General features: G+C 46.7%; 1 protein-coding gene across 1 annotated transcript; it reads left to right on the forward strand.

Moving 5' to 3' along the window:
* The first annotated feature begins 5,488 nt into the window (after positions 1–5,488).
* Positions 5,489–11,302, forward strand: LOC144144893 (uncharacterized). Its single transcript, XM_077676396.1, has 3 exons — positions 5,489–5,629; positions 9,499–9,845; positions 11,006–11,302. Exons 2-3 carry the CDS (start codon positions 9,527–9,529, stop codon positions 11,134–11,136), a joined length of 450 nt encoding a protein of 149 aa, XP_077532522.1. The 5' UTR covers positions 5,489–5,629; positions 9,499–9,526; the 3' UTR covers positions 11,137–11,302.
* Positions 11,303–14,375: the final 3,073 nt, after the last annotated feature.

The following is a 14,375-nucleotide window of genomic DNA, read 5'->3' on the forward strand; positions in this document are numbered from 1 at the left end:
CGTACAATGAGTTTATCGTTACTTGGCACGTAGCGAAGGTCAGCGTTTCATAAAACACACGTTTAGGCTGAATACAGGCCTCACCAGGTACCCACCAAGGAGGTTATATAAAACCTCCTTGCTACCCACTCAAGTACATTGGCCAATGATGAGGTCAGAAGGTCGCGATGTTCCGTTCCGATGCTTGTTGGTACAATCAAGGCCCTTCCAGTGCAATGCAAGACGTTAGGTAAACTTTTCGATAAGCCGGACACCACCTCCAACCGATATGAATAATACCAAAACAGGGTTAGTTACGAAAAAAGCGCGTATAAGTTAGCTAATAGAACATTTTATGGGAATACGAAACATGGTTATCGGGCAAAAGAGTTCGCCCTTCTGGTTCTGCATAGCCGCGATTCTTTTCCTAGACTACTGCAGGCGAACAGGTGCAGTTCTTTCAACAGTTGCTCGAAAGAATATAGGGAATGTTCCAGGCAAATAATCAGCTGCGCGCATACAGGACGTGTCGAGCTGGTGTCTGTCTTGGAATGGAGTATCCTATCTTGGAATGGAGTATCCGCAGCCTACGTGACTGGGGTGGTTGCGGCATCAACCGGGGAGACTAAGACAGTCGGGAGCATTTATACTAAAAAAGTAAATCAAGCAGAGGAGGTGGCCATCGCCCTGGGTATCGCGGACCCGGCCTGTACGACGGTGCTGGGTGACTCCCGCACAGCAGTGATGAACTATCCCAAGAACAGGGTGTGCAGGGCAGCGGTGGACATCCTGCGCAAGACGGAAGACAACACGGCAGCGGTATCAATCAAAGGGTTCCCGGCCCACATGGGACCACGTGTCCCGAGCAGGGGGAACGAGAACCACAACAAGACGGCCAATGCAGTTGTGCGAGGACTCGCAAACCGCGCGGCAGGCAGCCAGGCTGACGCGGAGTGGAGACCGTTCGACATCAGAAGGATACAATGACCAACTTCAACGATGTCGTGAAAGGGTATCGACGGAATGGGAGAACTATGCCACCCCCGCACCCGGGACTGAACCGCGTGGAGCCATTGCTTTACCGAGAAGTAGAGACTGTATCCCTGATCACCCCGGTGCTTGCCAAGTACATTTGCCCCAGTGTGTATGAGAGTGACGTGTGTAGGTTGTGCGCGAAGGAGCGAGCTACGGCCGCTCACATCCTGTGGAACTGTGAGGTGAACCCACGTGAGGCAAGCAAGAAGAGAGCGATCCCACCGCAGCTGGAGGCTGCAACAAGGAGCTATCACTACGGACTACAACTCCAGGCCGTCCAGCAGGTCGCGGCGGCCCTCGAGAGGCAGCGACCGGGAGAAGCCACGGGGGAGGGGGGCGCAAGCCTCCCTGGACCCATGGGCGGAACCCGGAAGCGGCCCTCAGGACGCAGTCGCGACGACGTCCAGGCCACGTCACGGTGAAGGGGTAGCATAACCGCTCTGCAGGCGTTTCAGTAAAGTTTTTTTCTCTCTCTCTCAACATAACCATGACATTGACCCTTTCCCAAACCTGTCTCGAGAGCAGAAGTGGGAAGCTATTGCCACCAGCAGACAGTTGCAGCAGAAGAACAGGCGAAGACGGCGGGTTGCTACAATGGCGCCATGGACTGTGGTCTCCACCCACAAGACTTTTCTGATTTTCGTAAAGTTGTGCTCACTCACTCACTCACTCACTCACTCACTCACTCACTCACTCACTCACTCACTCACTCACTCACTCACTCACTCACTCACTCACTCACTCACTCACTCACTCACTCACTCACTCACTCACTTAGTCGTGATCCCCACTGGGTGCAAACAAAATGAGTGCAGATCAATCCCTCAACCCTTGCTGCTGTCTGTTTTTCCACTGGCGCCATTTTGGAATGCCATTTTGAAGAGCTTCCAATGGTGGTTTTATGGTGTCATTTCCACCAACCCAATGGCAAGAAAAAGCTATAAAAATGAGATATTAAAGAATTAGGATCCCTTTCACTATGCAAATGTGGATGACCAGCGACGCGACATAAATTCACATCACACACAAGATATAGAATGTACTCGTTTTTGTTTTAGGGGCCAATACCCTCAGGAGCCATGGCTGTCGGCGTCTTCTGCCGTCATCGTCATTTCATGCAGTCACAGTACTAAAACGCCGGGACACTCGCTTCCCAACGCCTCGCGCTAGAACGATTCATCTTCGTGCGCAAAACGTGCTCCAAAAAACACATTAGGCCACTCGGTTCCCAACGCCTCGCGCTACAACGCTTCGCGCATCAAAGACACGAGACTTCTACAGCTAAGATGCATACCTCTACCCCCAAACGGTTTCATCTCCGTGGGCAAAAATACCAAAGCGCCAAGAATACACTTATAAAAAGCATGCTTCTCCCTCCTTAGCAGGTTTGATTCACTTCAGTAGAGATGGCCCCGGATTTTTCTCTTCGTTTGCTAACAGTAATGACAACGGATTTGTGATCACTTAAAGGGACACTGAAGTGATATGTAAACATTGCGGGATTACTAGCGCAAATTGTAGTCCGGAGTCCCCAGGCCATGTTTCGACCACTCTAGGCGCGTTTACGCGATTTTATTTAGTAGAAAAACTAATTCGAAAACGCTGTCCTCCTCTCTTTACGCTCGCCCATTTTCTGTGGCGTTTTCGTGTGACGTCAGGAGGGGATGAGCTGGCAATTGGCTGCGCCACGGCTGCGCTACTGCACGGCTCCCCGGCCGACAGAGTCAGTCGGCCCAGCGTTTCGTCCGCCGGCCGCCGGCGGGTCGTCGTAATCAAGGAGGTTAAAAAAAAATTGCTTGGTCGCAATTCGTTCGCTTAGTTGAAACGAAGCCAGGACACGTTTGTGAATGAAAGAATGTGCCTTTCTTTACTTGGTTTGTTTGTACACTGTATCTAGCTCCAAGTCAAGGTCGCTTCACACAAGCGCTGCACATGCGACGCTTCGCTGACTGGTACGCCAGTAGGAAAATATAAGGCCTCTTGAAGGCGGGAGAAGAGTCAGCGAAGTCAATATAGGTACTAAGCAAATAAAATCAACTGATATTTTTACCCTACAGCGTAAAACTAGGGCGCGGGAAGCACTTTTTTGCGCTGGGCGAACAAGCACAGCGGTCAGCAGCACGACTACGCATCTGCGAACGCTTTTCGGTCTACGAAATGCAATTGCTAGACGTGAGCTACTGTGGAAACTCGGGCGACGCTTACTGCACGATCGCAGTACAACAAATAGTCACCTAAGCTGCTTGAAATGCCAAAACTAAATGAAAGTGTAAACCGGTTGTACAATATATACCCTATATTAGCAAGGCCGTCGCGTCCCGCTCCGTGGCTCAGTAGTCTGGGGCGCTGGGTATGTCACCGCAAATGTTTTGCAAGTCAGGAGTTCGAATCCCCGCGGGTGCGTGCTTTTTTTTTTTTGTAAGTAAACTTTTTTGTTTTCCGCCGATGTTTTCTATATTGAGTTCAGCTTTTTTGGGGCCGCAACGTTCATGGCTACACGAACTAGTTCACAAAACGCGCGCAGGCTGGCACTGGCGCGCTAGCGAGTTCTCGTTGGCGTGCTGTTGCCATAAGCACTAACTGCTTGCAGGCAGTGGGCACAGGCCAGAATCAACAGACCCTTGGCCTGGTGCGAGCACGCTTTTTACGATACAGGCATGAGTGCGGCAAGCTCCAAATATGGGGGAAAAGCGCATGGAATTTGAGCGTCTGCGGGGACGCGGAGGGCGTTCATGCACTGCGTAGGCCTCGGGTAGTGAATGCTACGATTCCAAGCCGTCCTGGGAGGCTTATCTTACGCATTTTACAGCCGACAGCATGGCAGAAGCGCGGTACGATGATTACTGAGATATTGAGAATGCCCATCCAACAAAGCCATTGGTTATGTTTTACAGAACCGAAACCGAAACCGAAACTTGTGTGATTGCTAACCTTGGGCATCGTCCAATCACGGCGCCCCTCCTCTCAACGTCACAGCCTTAGTTGGTGCGGCCGCCGCAAACCGCGCATGGTAGTTTTTCTTCTTTCGCGCTTTGTAAAATAATTACCGATTTGTCAACCGGATAAACGATGAAAAGTGTGCTAATTTGAGCCAGTCTACGCAGTGCAAGCAAAAACGGGAGCTTGACAAATTCACTTCAGTGTCCCTTTAACGACGCCTGAAACGACGGGAGTTTGATCCCAGCAAACAAACATTGGGTACGGATGCGGGTACAAGTGTTGGCATGAGTGTCGGTTACAACTTGGTGCGAGTGTACCTTGACAGACGGGCGTTTTCATTTTTCTGATAGAGGCGAAAAACGAATATGCCCGTGTGTAAAGATTTCGGCACACATGAAAGATACCTAGGAGGTGGTCCAAATGAAATCAGGGACCTCCACAACGGGGCTGCTCGTAGGCCAGGTGCAAATTCAGCGCGAAAATCTCCAGCATTTTCAAAATTCTCAAGCATTTCTATGTGAACTCGGCGAAGAAACCCGTCTGTCTGCATTTAAAGCTCCATGTGTCACACACTCTAAAAATAAGGGCCTCAGAGCCTTCACACCTTCACGTAAAACCCCCGACCGGGGGCCCTGAAGGTATAGCAAACCACAAATAATTTGATATCGATCTCCCTGTGCTGGCTCTAAAAAGATATATTCTCCACGCTGCTTGCAGAGAACTCGCATCGTTGAGGGCTCAGTATGCATCGTTTCATAGGAATACGTGAAGTCTTACGTGGGCATTTAATAAAGGTCACATGGGTAATTATACTTTGAGATAAAAAATCTTAAACGTAGCCTGATATTATCTTCCCAGTAGTGCTTGTGTGTAGAGTTGTGAAGCCGAATTTTAAAGGGTTTGCTGTATAGCGTTTTTTAGAGATACATGGGCGTTTATGGAGGTATTTATTAAAATTCCTAAGCGTTCCTACGCCGGCATCAGACTGATTATATGGCGTCTGGGAAAAATATAATCCCCACCAATTATGCGTGTAGCAGCAGGGTCAACTAGAAAGAGGTTCTGTGTGTAGCGAGCAGCTTAAGCTCCCACTTGGAATGTTCTGCAATATTCTTAGTCTTACACTGGTACAAGTTTTTTTTAGAACACGGTACTCATGTTTTCACAAGTGTCTTGGTTTGGCAGCCGTATCCATGGGCCATAACGGTATTGTATTCCGGCCCATGTCTCATGCGGCACTTCTTTCAAAATTTGCTTCGGATGTGACGGGTGTTCCAGAAGCGGCTGAGTCCCAATCTTCAAAGCAGCGCAATTTGGTATAATAAGCTGGCTACATTGAAACCCAAGTATGTATTCGATGCAATCCTTACAACGCCTGAAACGTATCACATTTTTTTTATAATTTGTTTTTTATTCCGCTCCTTTGGGAAGAACGCTCGCGTGAGGCTCTGCGTGACGCAACCACTCGCAATTTGCGGGTCCGGTCGTAAAAGGAACTGCAAGCCGTCGTGCTTTCTGCCTTTACGTATGTTCTATCTTGGGGCAATTAGCATCGCCACGATAGCGATAATCCTTCGTTGGGTAAGCTCCAGGGCTCCTTTATAAGCCGTTGGTACCACCCTTCGTCAGCCACAACGACTGCGCACATCGCAAGTTCTGCTGCCGGAGCACAGAGGTAAGTGTTGCGTACTGTTTCTTTTCCTGTCACTCCCGGGTGGACGGACGGACTCCCGGGTGGACGGACGGTTCGACTAAGTATCGTCGCATCGCTTACGTGCAGCCTCTGTTTTTAGCTGAACCAGCTGAAGCAAGTAGATATTTTCGGCTACAGCCATGTATAATATCTGTCCTGAAGGATTGAATCACCACGACACGTATATAGAATGCACTGAAAGCTCAGCGCTGTCTTTCTATTAAACAAGGTTAAATGACTCCAAAGTGACCAATTTCAGCAAGCCAGCGACTCTTTATTTGACGCTTCAGATGGCCCTCGTCATCGTACAGTTTTTGTGACAGTGCGGAACCGAGGAATCACACAAAACAACAAGGATGTCGCTCCTACACTAAATGCCAGAACGTTGTGGATCTGTATTTAGAATTGCTTTGCCTTGCAAGTCTTGGTAATATAATATTCCTGGAAGTCGTGACAACAGTCAAAATTTAGGCGCATAAGCTACAATTGGCACGCAAATCCATACTCTCCAGACAACACCATCTCACCTTAGGAATCATGTCAGATAGGTCTGCACTAATCAAGCAAGGGCGAACACTTATAATCAGCAACGCGTGCGGTGAGCCATAGATAAGCTAGGGGGCGACCATGCAGGAGTTTATTTACTACCACTGAACTTCGAGAAAACAAGTGGGCTAACAGTGTCTGTCACAGCTTCCCTGTTCGTTCTAACAAGTTTGTTCAACCTCGGGTGCTTCTGCCATGAAAGTCGCAAACGAATCAAAATGTCTGGAAGAGCGAAAGTGCTCTGTGTTTGTGAACACTGACTTTCACCAGCCTCAGCTACACGCCCGTTTGGAGGATATCCCAGAATTGTAACTTTCCATGACCGAGCGTAAGCAGAGATAACTACAACACAGGACTGCTGGAGAAGAAGAAAACTGGCTAAACGCCTACAGGATATATTGTTTGGTAGGGTGAGCCCGGTGTCTTTATACAGGGTGCGACTTTTTCTTTCTTTAAGAATCATGGAAGACAAACATAAGCGAGCAGTGAGAAAGCGTAACAGATTTGGAGGAAACAAAACGAACACATGGATTGTAGAGTGAAATGAGGTCGCGGCACTGACTGCATGAGTACTAGAACGCAACATCAATGACCTTGCCAGCGACACGCGAGCCCACTACTCCAAGTCATACAGGTTTCCATGCGAATCATACTGATTCGTGTCGGGCGTCAGAGTTGTCTTGCCTGTTTTTGTCTCAGAAATAGGCCACAATAATTTTTCGGTTCTACTCTTCAGTATTGAGTACCGTTCATAAGCAAAGTGTTTGAGAGCATTTCTACATCACACGCCTTGAAATGTCCTTAAGATTGGTGTTCGCGCAAACGTTCAAAAATATTTCTTTTTGTGTAGTTTGATCTTAGCACTATACGTAAAATATTAAAACCAAGGACAACTTATTAATAATGCATACACGCGCAATGGATTTCAGCCCACAATTTTCCGCATTCACCCTGTTTGTTTGAACGTTTTAAGGTAGGGCAACCTGCGGTTCTGAGCACATTTGACTGCAGACGCAACAAACACGTAATGAGAACGGGTTGTCAGCTTGCTGGTAGGCTTCGAAGCCCACAAATTTGTTCAATGCAAACTTTCTATGCTGTTTAACCTCTGAGCACTGCAAACGTCGAGTAAAGGAATCTTTTGTTAAAACCGGACCACACGTCAGGACATCCAATGTCTTCTTCTTGATGTGCCCTTTCAGTCTGAAATGAATCATGTAGGCGGCTTAGGCAAGGTAGCTTCAGTCATATAACCGTATGTATGAACGGTCAAAATTCGGGCATGCGAGAAATGCAGAACACTGAGCGAACGGGTGCGGCGAGAAATTTAGGGTGAGGGGTTCGGAACTATAATAGTAACGGTGTACGGAGACTTCTGACTGCAGCCTCCGCATTGAAACATGTCAAAAAATGTAGGCTCACATTTTCGTGAGGAGCAATCGTTTACAAGAGCAGTGATAATTATTGCAATGTGCAGGGTGGTAACGATACCAAGTGGTAGCTATGGTAAAGCAATAAATTGGAGAAACAGCTTTACGCTGACGTACAAACAAACGAGCTTTATAACCTGGTGGGCTTAGTTATTTTTATTTATTTTATAACAAACCTTAAGGCCCTCTGGGGAGGGTATTACATAGAGTAAAATGGGTTACACTGGTGTCACAAAAACTGCAAAAAGAACAAAATAAAAACAAGAACTAAAAAAGGTAAAAATAATTTAAATCGCTAGAATGGAAACAAATTGGAAAAATTCTGTAGAAACAATAAGAACAGCAACTGGTACAGTAACTAAAATGAAGTACGCCGAGTATAACTACGCGGAATATTATCACACGTCATTTGACAGTGCAAGAACTGAGTGAAAGGAGGCAGTGAAATGATGCACATTATACAATAGTATTCTTGCTCAAAGCATTAGTAAATTTCATGGTACTCGGTTCAGTAACAATGTTTTATGGTAGATTATTCCAGACTATTGTGGTACCAGGTACAAATGATTCGGAAAAAGCAAGGGTACGACATGTGATGCGTTTAATTTTGCATAATGATGTCGACGCAGAAAAATGGCTGCGGGTTCACAGACACATTCATTACGAAGGGACACATGGTAGTATAGTTTATGAAATAATATTAGGCGAGATATGTTGTGACGATGTGATAAGACTTCAAGTTCAGCACGATGTTTGAATGTTGTTACACTAGTATAGGGTGAGTAATCAGCAAAGATAGAGCGAACAGCGCGGTTTTGCAAGGCTTCTAAGTGATTTATTAGATATGCTTGGTGAGGGTCCCAAATTGCTGATGCGTACTCTAGTTTAGTGCGTATTAGTGTAATATATGCTAACTTACGTAAACGCGCGGGAGCATGTCTGAGGTTACAGTTGAGGAAACCAAGTCAACGGTTAGCAGACGCGAGGATATGGTTGATGTGAGTATTCCATGTCAAGTTACTGGTTAGATGCACGCCACGTATTTATATGTGTAAGTTCTCTCCACGATGCTGTCGTTTAATATATAAGATGCTGAATTTCTGGAGGCTTGATTAGTAAAGGACACTACTTTTGTTTTAGCAAGGTTTAGAGGCATTAGCCAGGTTGAGCACGATGTGTTTATAGCGTTTAGGTCAGATTGAAGAATGTCGTGGTCATGGTTTTACAGTATACGTTATAATACAATTACGGTATACGGTATAATACAGTATAATTTTACGGTGTAATACGCAGTCATCCGCAAAATTATCCCTTTCCATTTACCAAAGATGCTCGCTAGTGAAACCGCCATGACAGCTCTGAACCCGTTTTCAAGCTGATCTGGCATGAGCTGTAAGCTAGACGGGGTCATACTAGAATTTATCATAGAATACGATACATTCCTAGTCACACGCTAAAACCCATTTGTACGGCGTCATGAAAAGGTGTCACCGTACTTGTTATGGCAGGCTCCTGAGTAACGGATACTACCCACGCCTCACCAGTATGGGTCGTCGTTAATGAGTAACGTATCTTCATCCAGCTCCTTATGAGAAAGAAAGAGTAACCCAATCTTGCCGCCATAGGCGAGAAGAACAAAAATTTGCATAAGTCAAATGGCAATAAAATATAACTGTCCTCACTTTTGAGGACCCACACCCTGGCCCATTCTCGAGTGGAGACAGTGAACTGAGTCGTCCAGTGGCATGAGGAGCAGGTCGTCTCATCATTAGGTTTTACCTGCAGCGGGGGTGTGCTTACGTAAATAACCCCCTCACCTGTCCATTTTCGTGCCAGCGCGTTCTACTCATGAGCTAATGGCCACAAATTCCGCAGGAGGTTTGACCAACAGCCGACCGACAAGATGGTGAGCGTGAAAGTCGTGGTCGTGGCCGTCATGGTCGTGGTCGTCTGCTCCGTCGTCGTCCAGGGTAAGAGCAAGGGTGCCAAGGACAAGGGGGCCTTCGACTTCTCGTCCTTCCTGAGCCCTCCGGAGGCCAGCCCAGACTGCCCCGCTGAGGTGGCCAAGGGCGGCGTGGTCAAAGTTGCCGACCCCGACGACTGCGGCAAGTACTCGCTCTGCACGGCGACCTTCAGCACCAAGGTCAACTGCCCGCCGCTCCAGCACTTCAGCAAGGACGCCAACGAGTGCCTGCCCCAGGAGGTCGCCGGATGCGATCCTGGTATGTGAGAGTGCGACACGGCCTGATCCAGAAGGATTCCAGAACCGTACGCTGATACTGCATGCATCCCGCAAAAATGCCAGCATTATCCATGGTAGAATACATGCCGACACCCTGAATAGACAGCGCGGCCTATAGAAGAACTGAGGAATGACGCCGGTCCTGGGAAACTGCAAGAGATTTGAAATATTTGTACTCTAAAAAACTTGAGAGTTTTGGCGCTCCAACTTAAGTCATATATCAACTTCAACGTCAGATATCAGTTATGCTACTGAGAGGAAATGATCGCGGGTTCAAATACTCAGTGCTGTGGATACATACATCGCGGTAAAAAAACGTGCATGGGAATTACATTTCGCCAAAACTAGTTAATGTGTTCAAAATTTTCTGTAATAACGTGCCTCGGTGCACGGGTCAGCTTTCAGTGGGAGATTAGTGTTTGACGTGCAAAGGTTACTTCTTTGATACGAGACGCGCTGCAGTGAAGGGATACGGATTCATTTGGAGCGCCGGAGGTAGTCGGAAGTGCACCAAAATATACCGGTGAAAAATAACCTCAAGTTTTTGCGTGTTACAGTATTCAGTTTTATCAGGTAACATGAATAAATGAAGTAACTAAACCACTATATTCATCGGTATATTATATAAGAACATATATTCGCAACTTATTTTTCCTCGCTCTTGATTCTAAACAAAACGCAGGCCAACGACGATAGAGTTCTTGGACAAACCAAAACTGTTCACCCACTAAGAGAATCTGGAGGTTTCGATTGACTACCCTGACGTCGATTTTCCATTTCATGCAGCCAACAATGAATGACTTTTTGTGAATGACGATGTCGAGAGCAGACAATTTGGCTCAAATGTTCGGTTTGCGCTGTGGCATCACACGACGCAAGAACTATGTTCAGTACTGCGCATTTCACAGTGCAGAAAACATTTTTGAGTCAAATTGTACGCACGTTGCTGACATTCAGCGAATTTGATTATTTGGTGACATGGACTGGTTATTTCAGTGTATTGAGGTGAAACTCAACCTCGGAATTTTCAAAGAGTGTACAAACACCTTGTAAAATGTTGAGTTCTCAGCTAATGTCTCGTTTCCGGACAATTTGCCCGTTTGTCTGTCTGTTCGTTGAACTTGCTCGCTGTTTTCACAGCCTTCGCTGCTCCTGCTGAGCCCGAGCCAGAGGCTGAGCAGCCCGCCGCTGAAGAGCCAGCTGCTGAGGCTGAACCAGCGCCCGCTGACGAAGAAGTCGCCGACGATGCGGCTGCTGAAGCCGAGGCATAGACCATGCTGGGCGAAGACTTTCGAGGCGCGCGGCGCCGCTATCTCACTCCAAGGGCCCGCGTTTTTCGGATTCGGACAACGCGCCACATCTTCAACACCAGCGGCGCTTGATTATGTGTTATTCGTGCGAGCGAACCCGTGTTGAAATAAAAACACCTCAGAAAAAGCTACGTGGTCGTTTTTCTCTCTGGAAGGATTTTTTTCTAACTAGGCACTTTGTACCTTCCGCTATTTCACTACAGGTGAGTCAAGACTTGGCCCCCTGCATGCTGAAATGTCCGCTTCTTACAGTTCACATTGTTGAACGGACGCTAAATTGGCTTGACCGTCTTAAGAGTCACCGAGTGTCTCCATGTTTGCAATGCTACCTGACCCGGGAGGATTCATCATCCCGGACACCTGAGTTGTTGGAAAGCACACCGAACCACAAACCCCACTCCGTCAGCAGAACACGATCTGGCCATCCCGGTGACATACTAGGCCAAAGCGTCACTATGATCAAACAACGCAACGCAACAAGTGATACAAGTTTAAGATACTACAATCTTATGGACAAATATAGCTAGGTAATGAGGCCGTAAACACCTTCGACGAGGATGTCAAATAAGCAATACACAAGCTACGATACGGTTCACGATGCTGGTGAGAAGCACGTTGGCAAAAAAAACAGACGGAACTGGCCGAGTTGATATGCCGATGGGATTTGTGGAAAGAAATAGCCTGAGTATACTGAATAATTTCTTCCGCAGACGGAGAATTATATTATGGAAACCCCGGAAAGCTGCAACAATATAAGTTAAAAGGAAATTGACTTGATTGCCAAGTAACCGTCCAGATATTTGCAGGACGTACGTTCGGTGGTAGAAAACATCAAGAGCAGTGATTGCTTATTGGTTACGTACTGGGTAAGGCTAGACTTGAGAACGGAAAGGGTGAAAACGACAGTTAGTTCAGGCAAGGGCGTGGGAATTCAGATTAACTATCAGAACAAATTTGCCGTTTTAAACGAAAAGACTAAAGACAGTTTGGACGTCTATAGACAAAAAACCTAAGGACTTAAAATTGATGAGTGAATAGTAGCTGTAGGAGGGTGAATATATGGGATGTAAGCTGGTGAGCTATTTTGAAAAAAGAAGGAACCTTCTTCGAAACTTTGAAATATGAAGACTAGATTAGGTTGAATCAGCAAAGCTATCGAACGCCTTTTTGTATGTCTACGTCGAGTTTACTCTGCTATATATAGATGGGCGCCACTCGGGCTTGGAAAAGCGTCTTCCTGAATGCCTAGCTATGTGTCTAGGGTGCTCATGTGTTTTCTGAACCTAATCAGGGAAACAGGGAATGGGGAAGTGTTTTAACCGCTCCTAATTCCATTCGAGGCGAGTGAGAACCATTTTTTGCATTAATTCACCTACACATAACAGTATCGATATGGGGTCGAGGTTCACTCTTGAAGTCGTTCGTCTGCCTGTGTAGGGGAGCAGGATGACATGGGCCTCTTTGCAATCTGGTGTCGGGCTTCCAGAGAGTCACACCCTATTGGTGAGAGTCCAGTGTTTTTTCGATCGGAAGGTTACGCAGCGTTTTGAATGCTATGGCGTCTGGTACAGGATAGTGAGAGAGAGAATACTCTTTAATGATACTGGTGAGGTTAGCCTGGCCAAGGCGCCTAGTTTGCTACACCAGATGTATGAAAAAAAATGAAATCGATGAAAAGATGGAGCTGCTGACTGTGATGAAGATGATGTGCTCATTAATAGAGTCCTGTTTAAAGAGCCTGATCAAGTCCTGTGCTTCGCAGGAAAGAGACAATAGAGCTTTTGTCGCTCGAGATGCTCGTTTTGAGTGAGACCAAGGGCCTCACATGTCACTTAGAGTTAGTCCTCTAGAAAGCGGAAGTCAGGTACAGGGTTTGGATCTCGGTTGAACTCGAATAAAACATCTGTGTTGCGCCACAGAGAATTCATAGTTAATTCCTGCATAAATATTCTCTAGCTGATTAGATATTTAAATGGACAGTCAGTATTCATACTGGCTAAGGCGTGTAAAAGGTGTTGTAGATATCGTCCCTGACAGCGGGTTTATTCAAGTGATCTGCTACTAGTTGCCTTTTAAGGGTGCATGTCACCCCAACAAGACATCTGAACGCATTTCAGACACACAAGTTGTCGAGATAGATATCCAGGGCAATTCTAAAGTCAAGTGGAGCTGTGTGGCCGATTTATCGGCATATATCGGACAGTGCTGATCTGTAGCTACAATTCTCGAGTGAGGACTAACTCACATTAGGTTTATTTAGGGACTGACGTTTCAATAACCTGCGACACCTCTCCTATCATTGAAAAAGATGTGGCTATCAACGTTGGATGGTCTCCCGCGCGGGTGATCTTGTGTGTGCATTGGTAGATGAAGGAATGCTGTGCAGCGCTCCACATGACTAAGGATGGATGGCGGGTGTCAGTAGCGTTGAAATCAGCTTTGACGTTTGGTTAGTTCACGGGGTTTGCGTGAACTAACCAAAGCAGAGCGACGGATTCAGGAACTTGGATGAAGACGCATTTGTACAATTGAATTATCGCTTTTTGGAGCCTTTTGAAGGGTCCTTAAATACACGCAAGGTCTCGGGCGGTTTTAATCTCTTGAGCTCTCCCCAGTCGTGAAGGAAGCGATATGGTTCGCTCTAAAAAGTTAAATGGAGTTTGTGCAAAAGTGGCAAATTTGCAGCCGCATAGTACGAAAAAATTCCACCCCGCATAGCCCCAGATGGCATAAGATAAGTTAAAGCCACCAACAAAAAAAAAACAGTATTGCAAGTGCTTGAACGGGTGATGAGAGTGTATAGGAGAGGCAAAGGGGCTTAAGCGGGATCGGGGCTCCAATATACATTGATGGTGGTCGCCTACCAGACTTGTAGTGGTGGCTTGTTCTTGGGAGTATGTTTACGTGCGTCCTGTCGCATTGATTGGTAGGGAGTTGGAAAGGTTCTCAAGGGTTTGAAGAGAAGGAAATCCGCAGGAGATGGTATAACTGTGATTCACCTAAAGAAAGAGACGGCATTATGCTAGACAAGTTTGAAAACTATACTCTGGACCTCGCCTACGAAAATTCTCATTGTCTATGTGAAGCCGTCATGACAAAAATGGCCGTGATTGAAGGCGGTTAAACGTTTTGAGCAACTGTTCGGTTGCCACGCCGAAAATGCGCAGGGAACACTCGCACAATTACACCGAAAGGCAAAA

Source organism: Haemaphysalis longicornis, unplaced genomic scaffold (genome assembly GCF_048455015.1).
Source record: "Haemaphysalis longicornis isolate Haplotype H1 unplaced genomic scaffold, Haemaphysalis longicornis Haplotype H1 scaffold_7, whole genome shotgun sequence".
NCBI classification, from domain to species: Eukaryota; Metazoa; Arthropoda; class Arachnida; order Ixodida; family Ixodidae; genus Haemaphysalis; species Haemaphysalis longicornis.

Coding starts and splice junctions, on each gene's coding strand:
- LOC144144893 (XM_077676396.1), top strand. CDS start 9,527: ATGGTGAGCGTGAAAGTCGTGGTCGTGGCCGTCATGGTCGTGGTCGTC. Junction 9,846..11,005: donor GGTCGCCGGATGCGATCCTG/GTATGTGAGAGT, acceptor CTGTTTTCACAG/CCTTCGCTGCTCCTGCTGAG.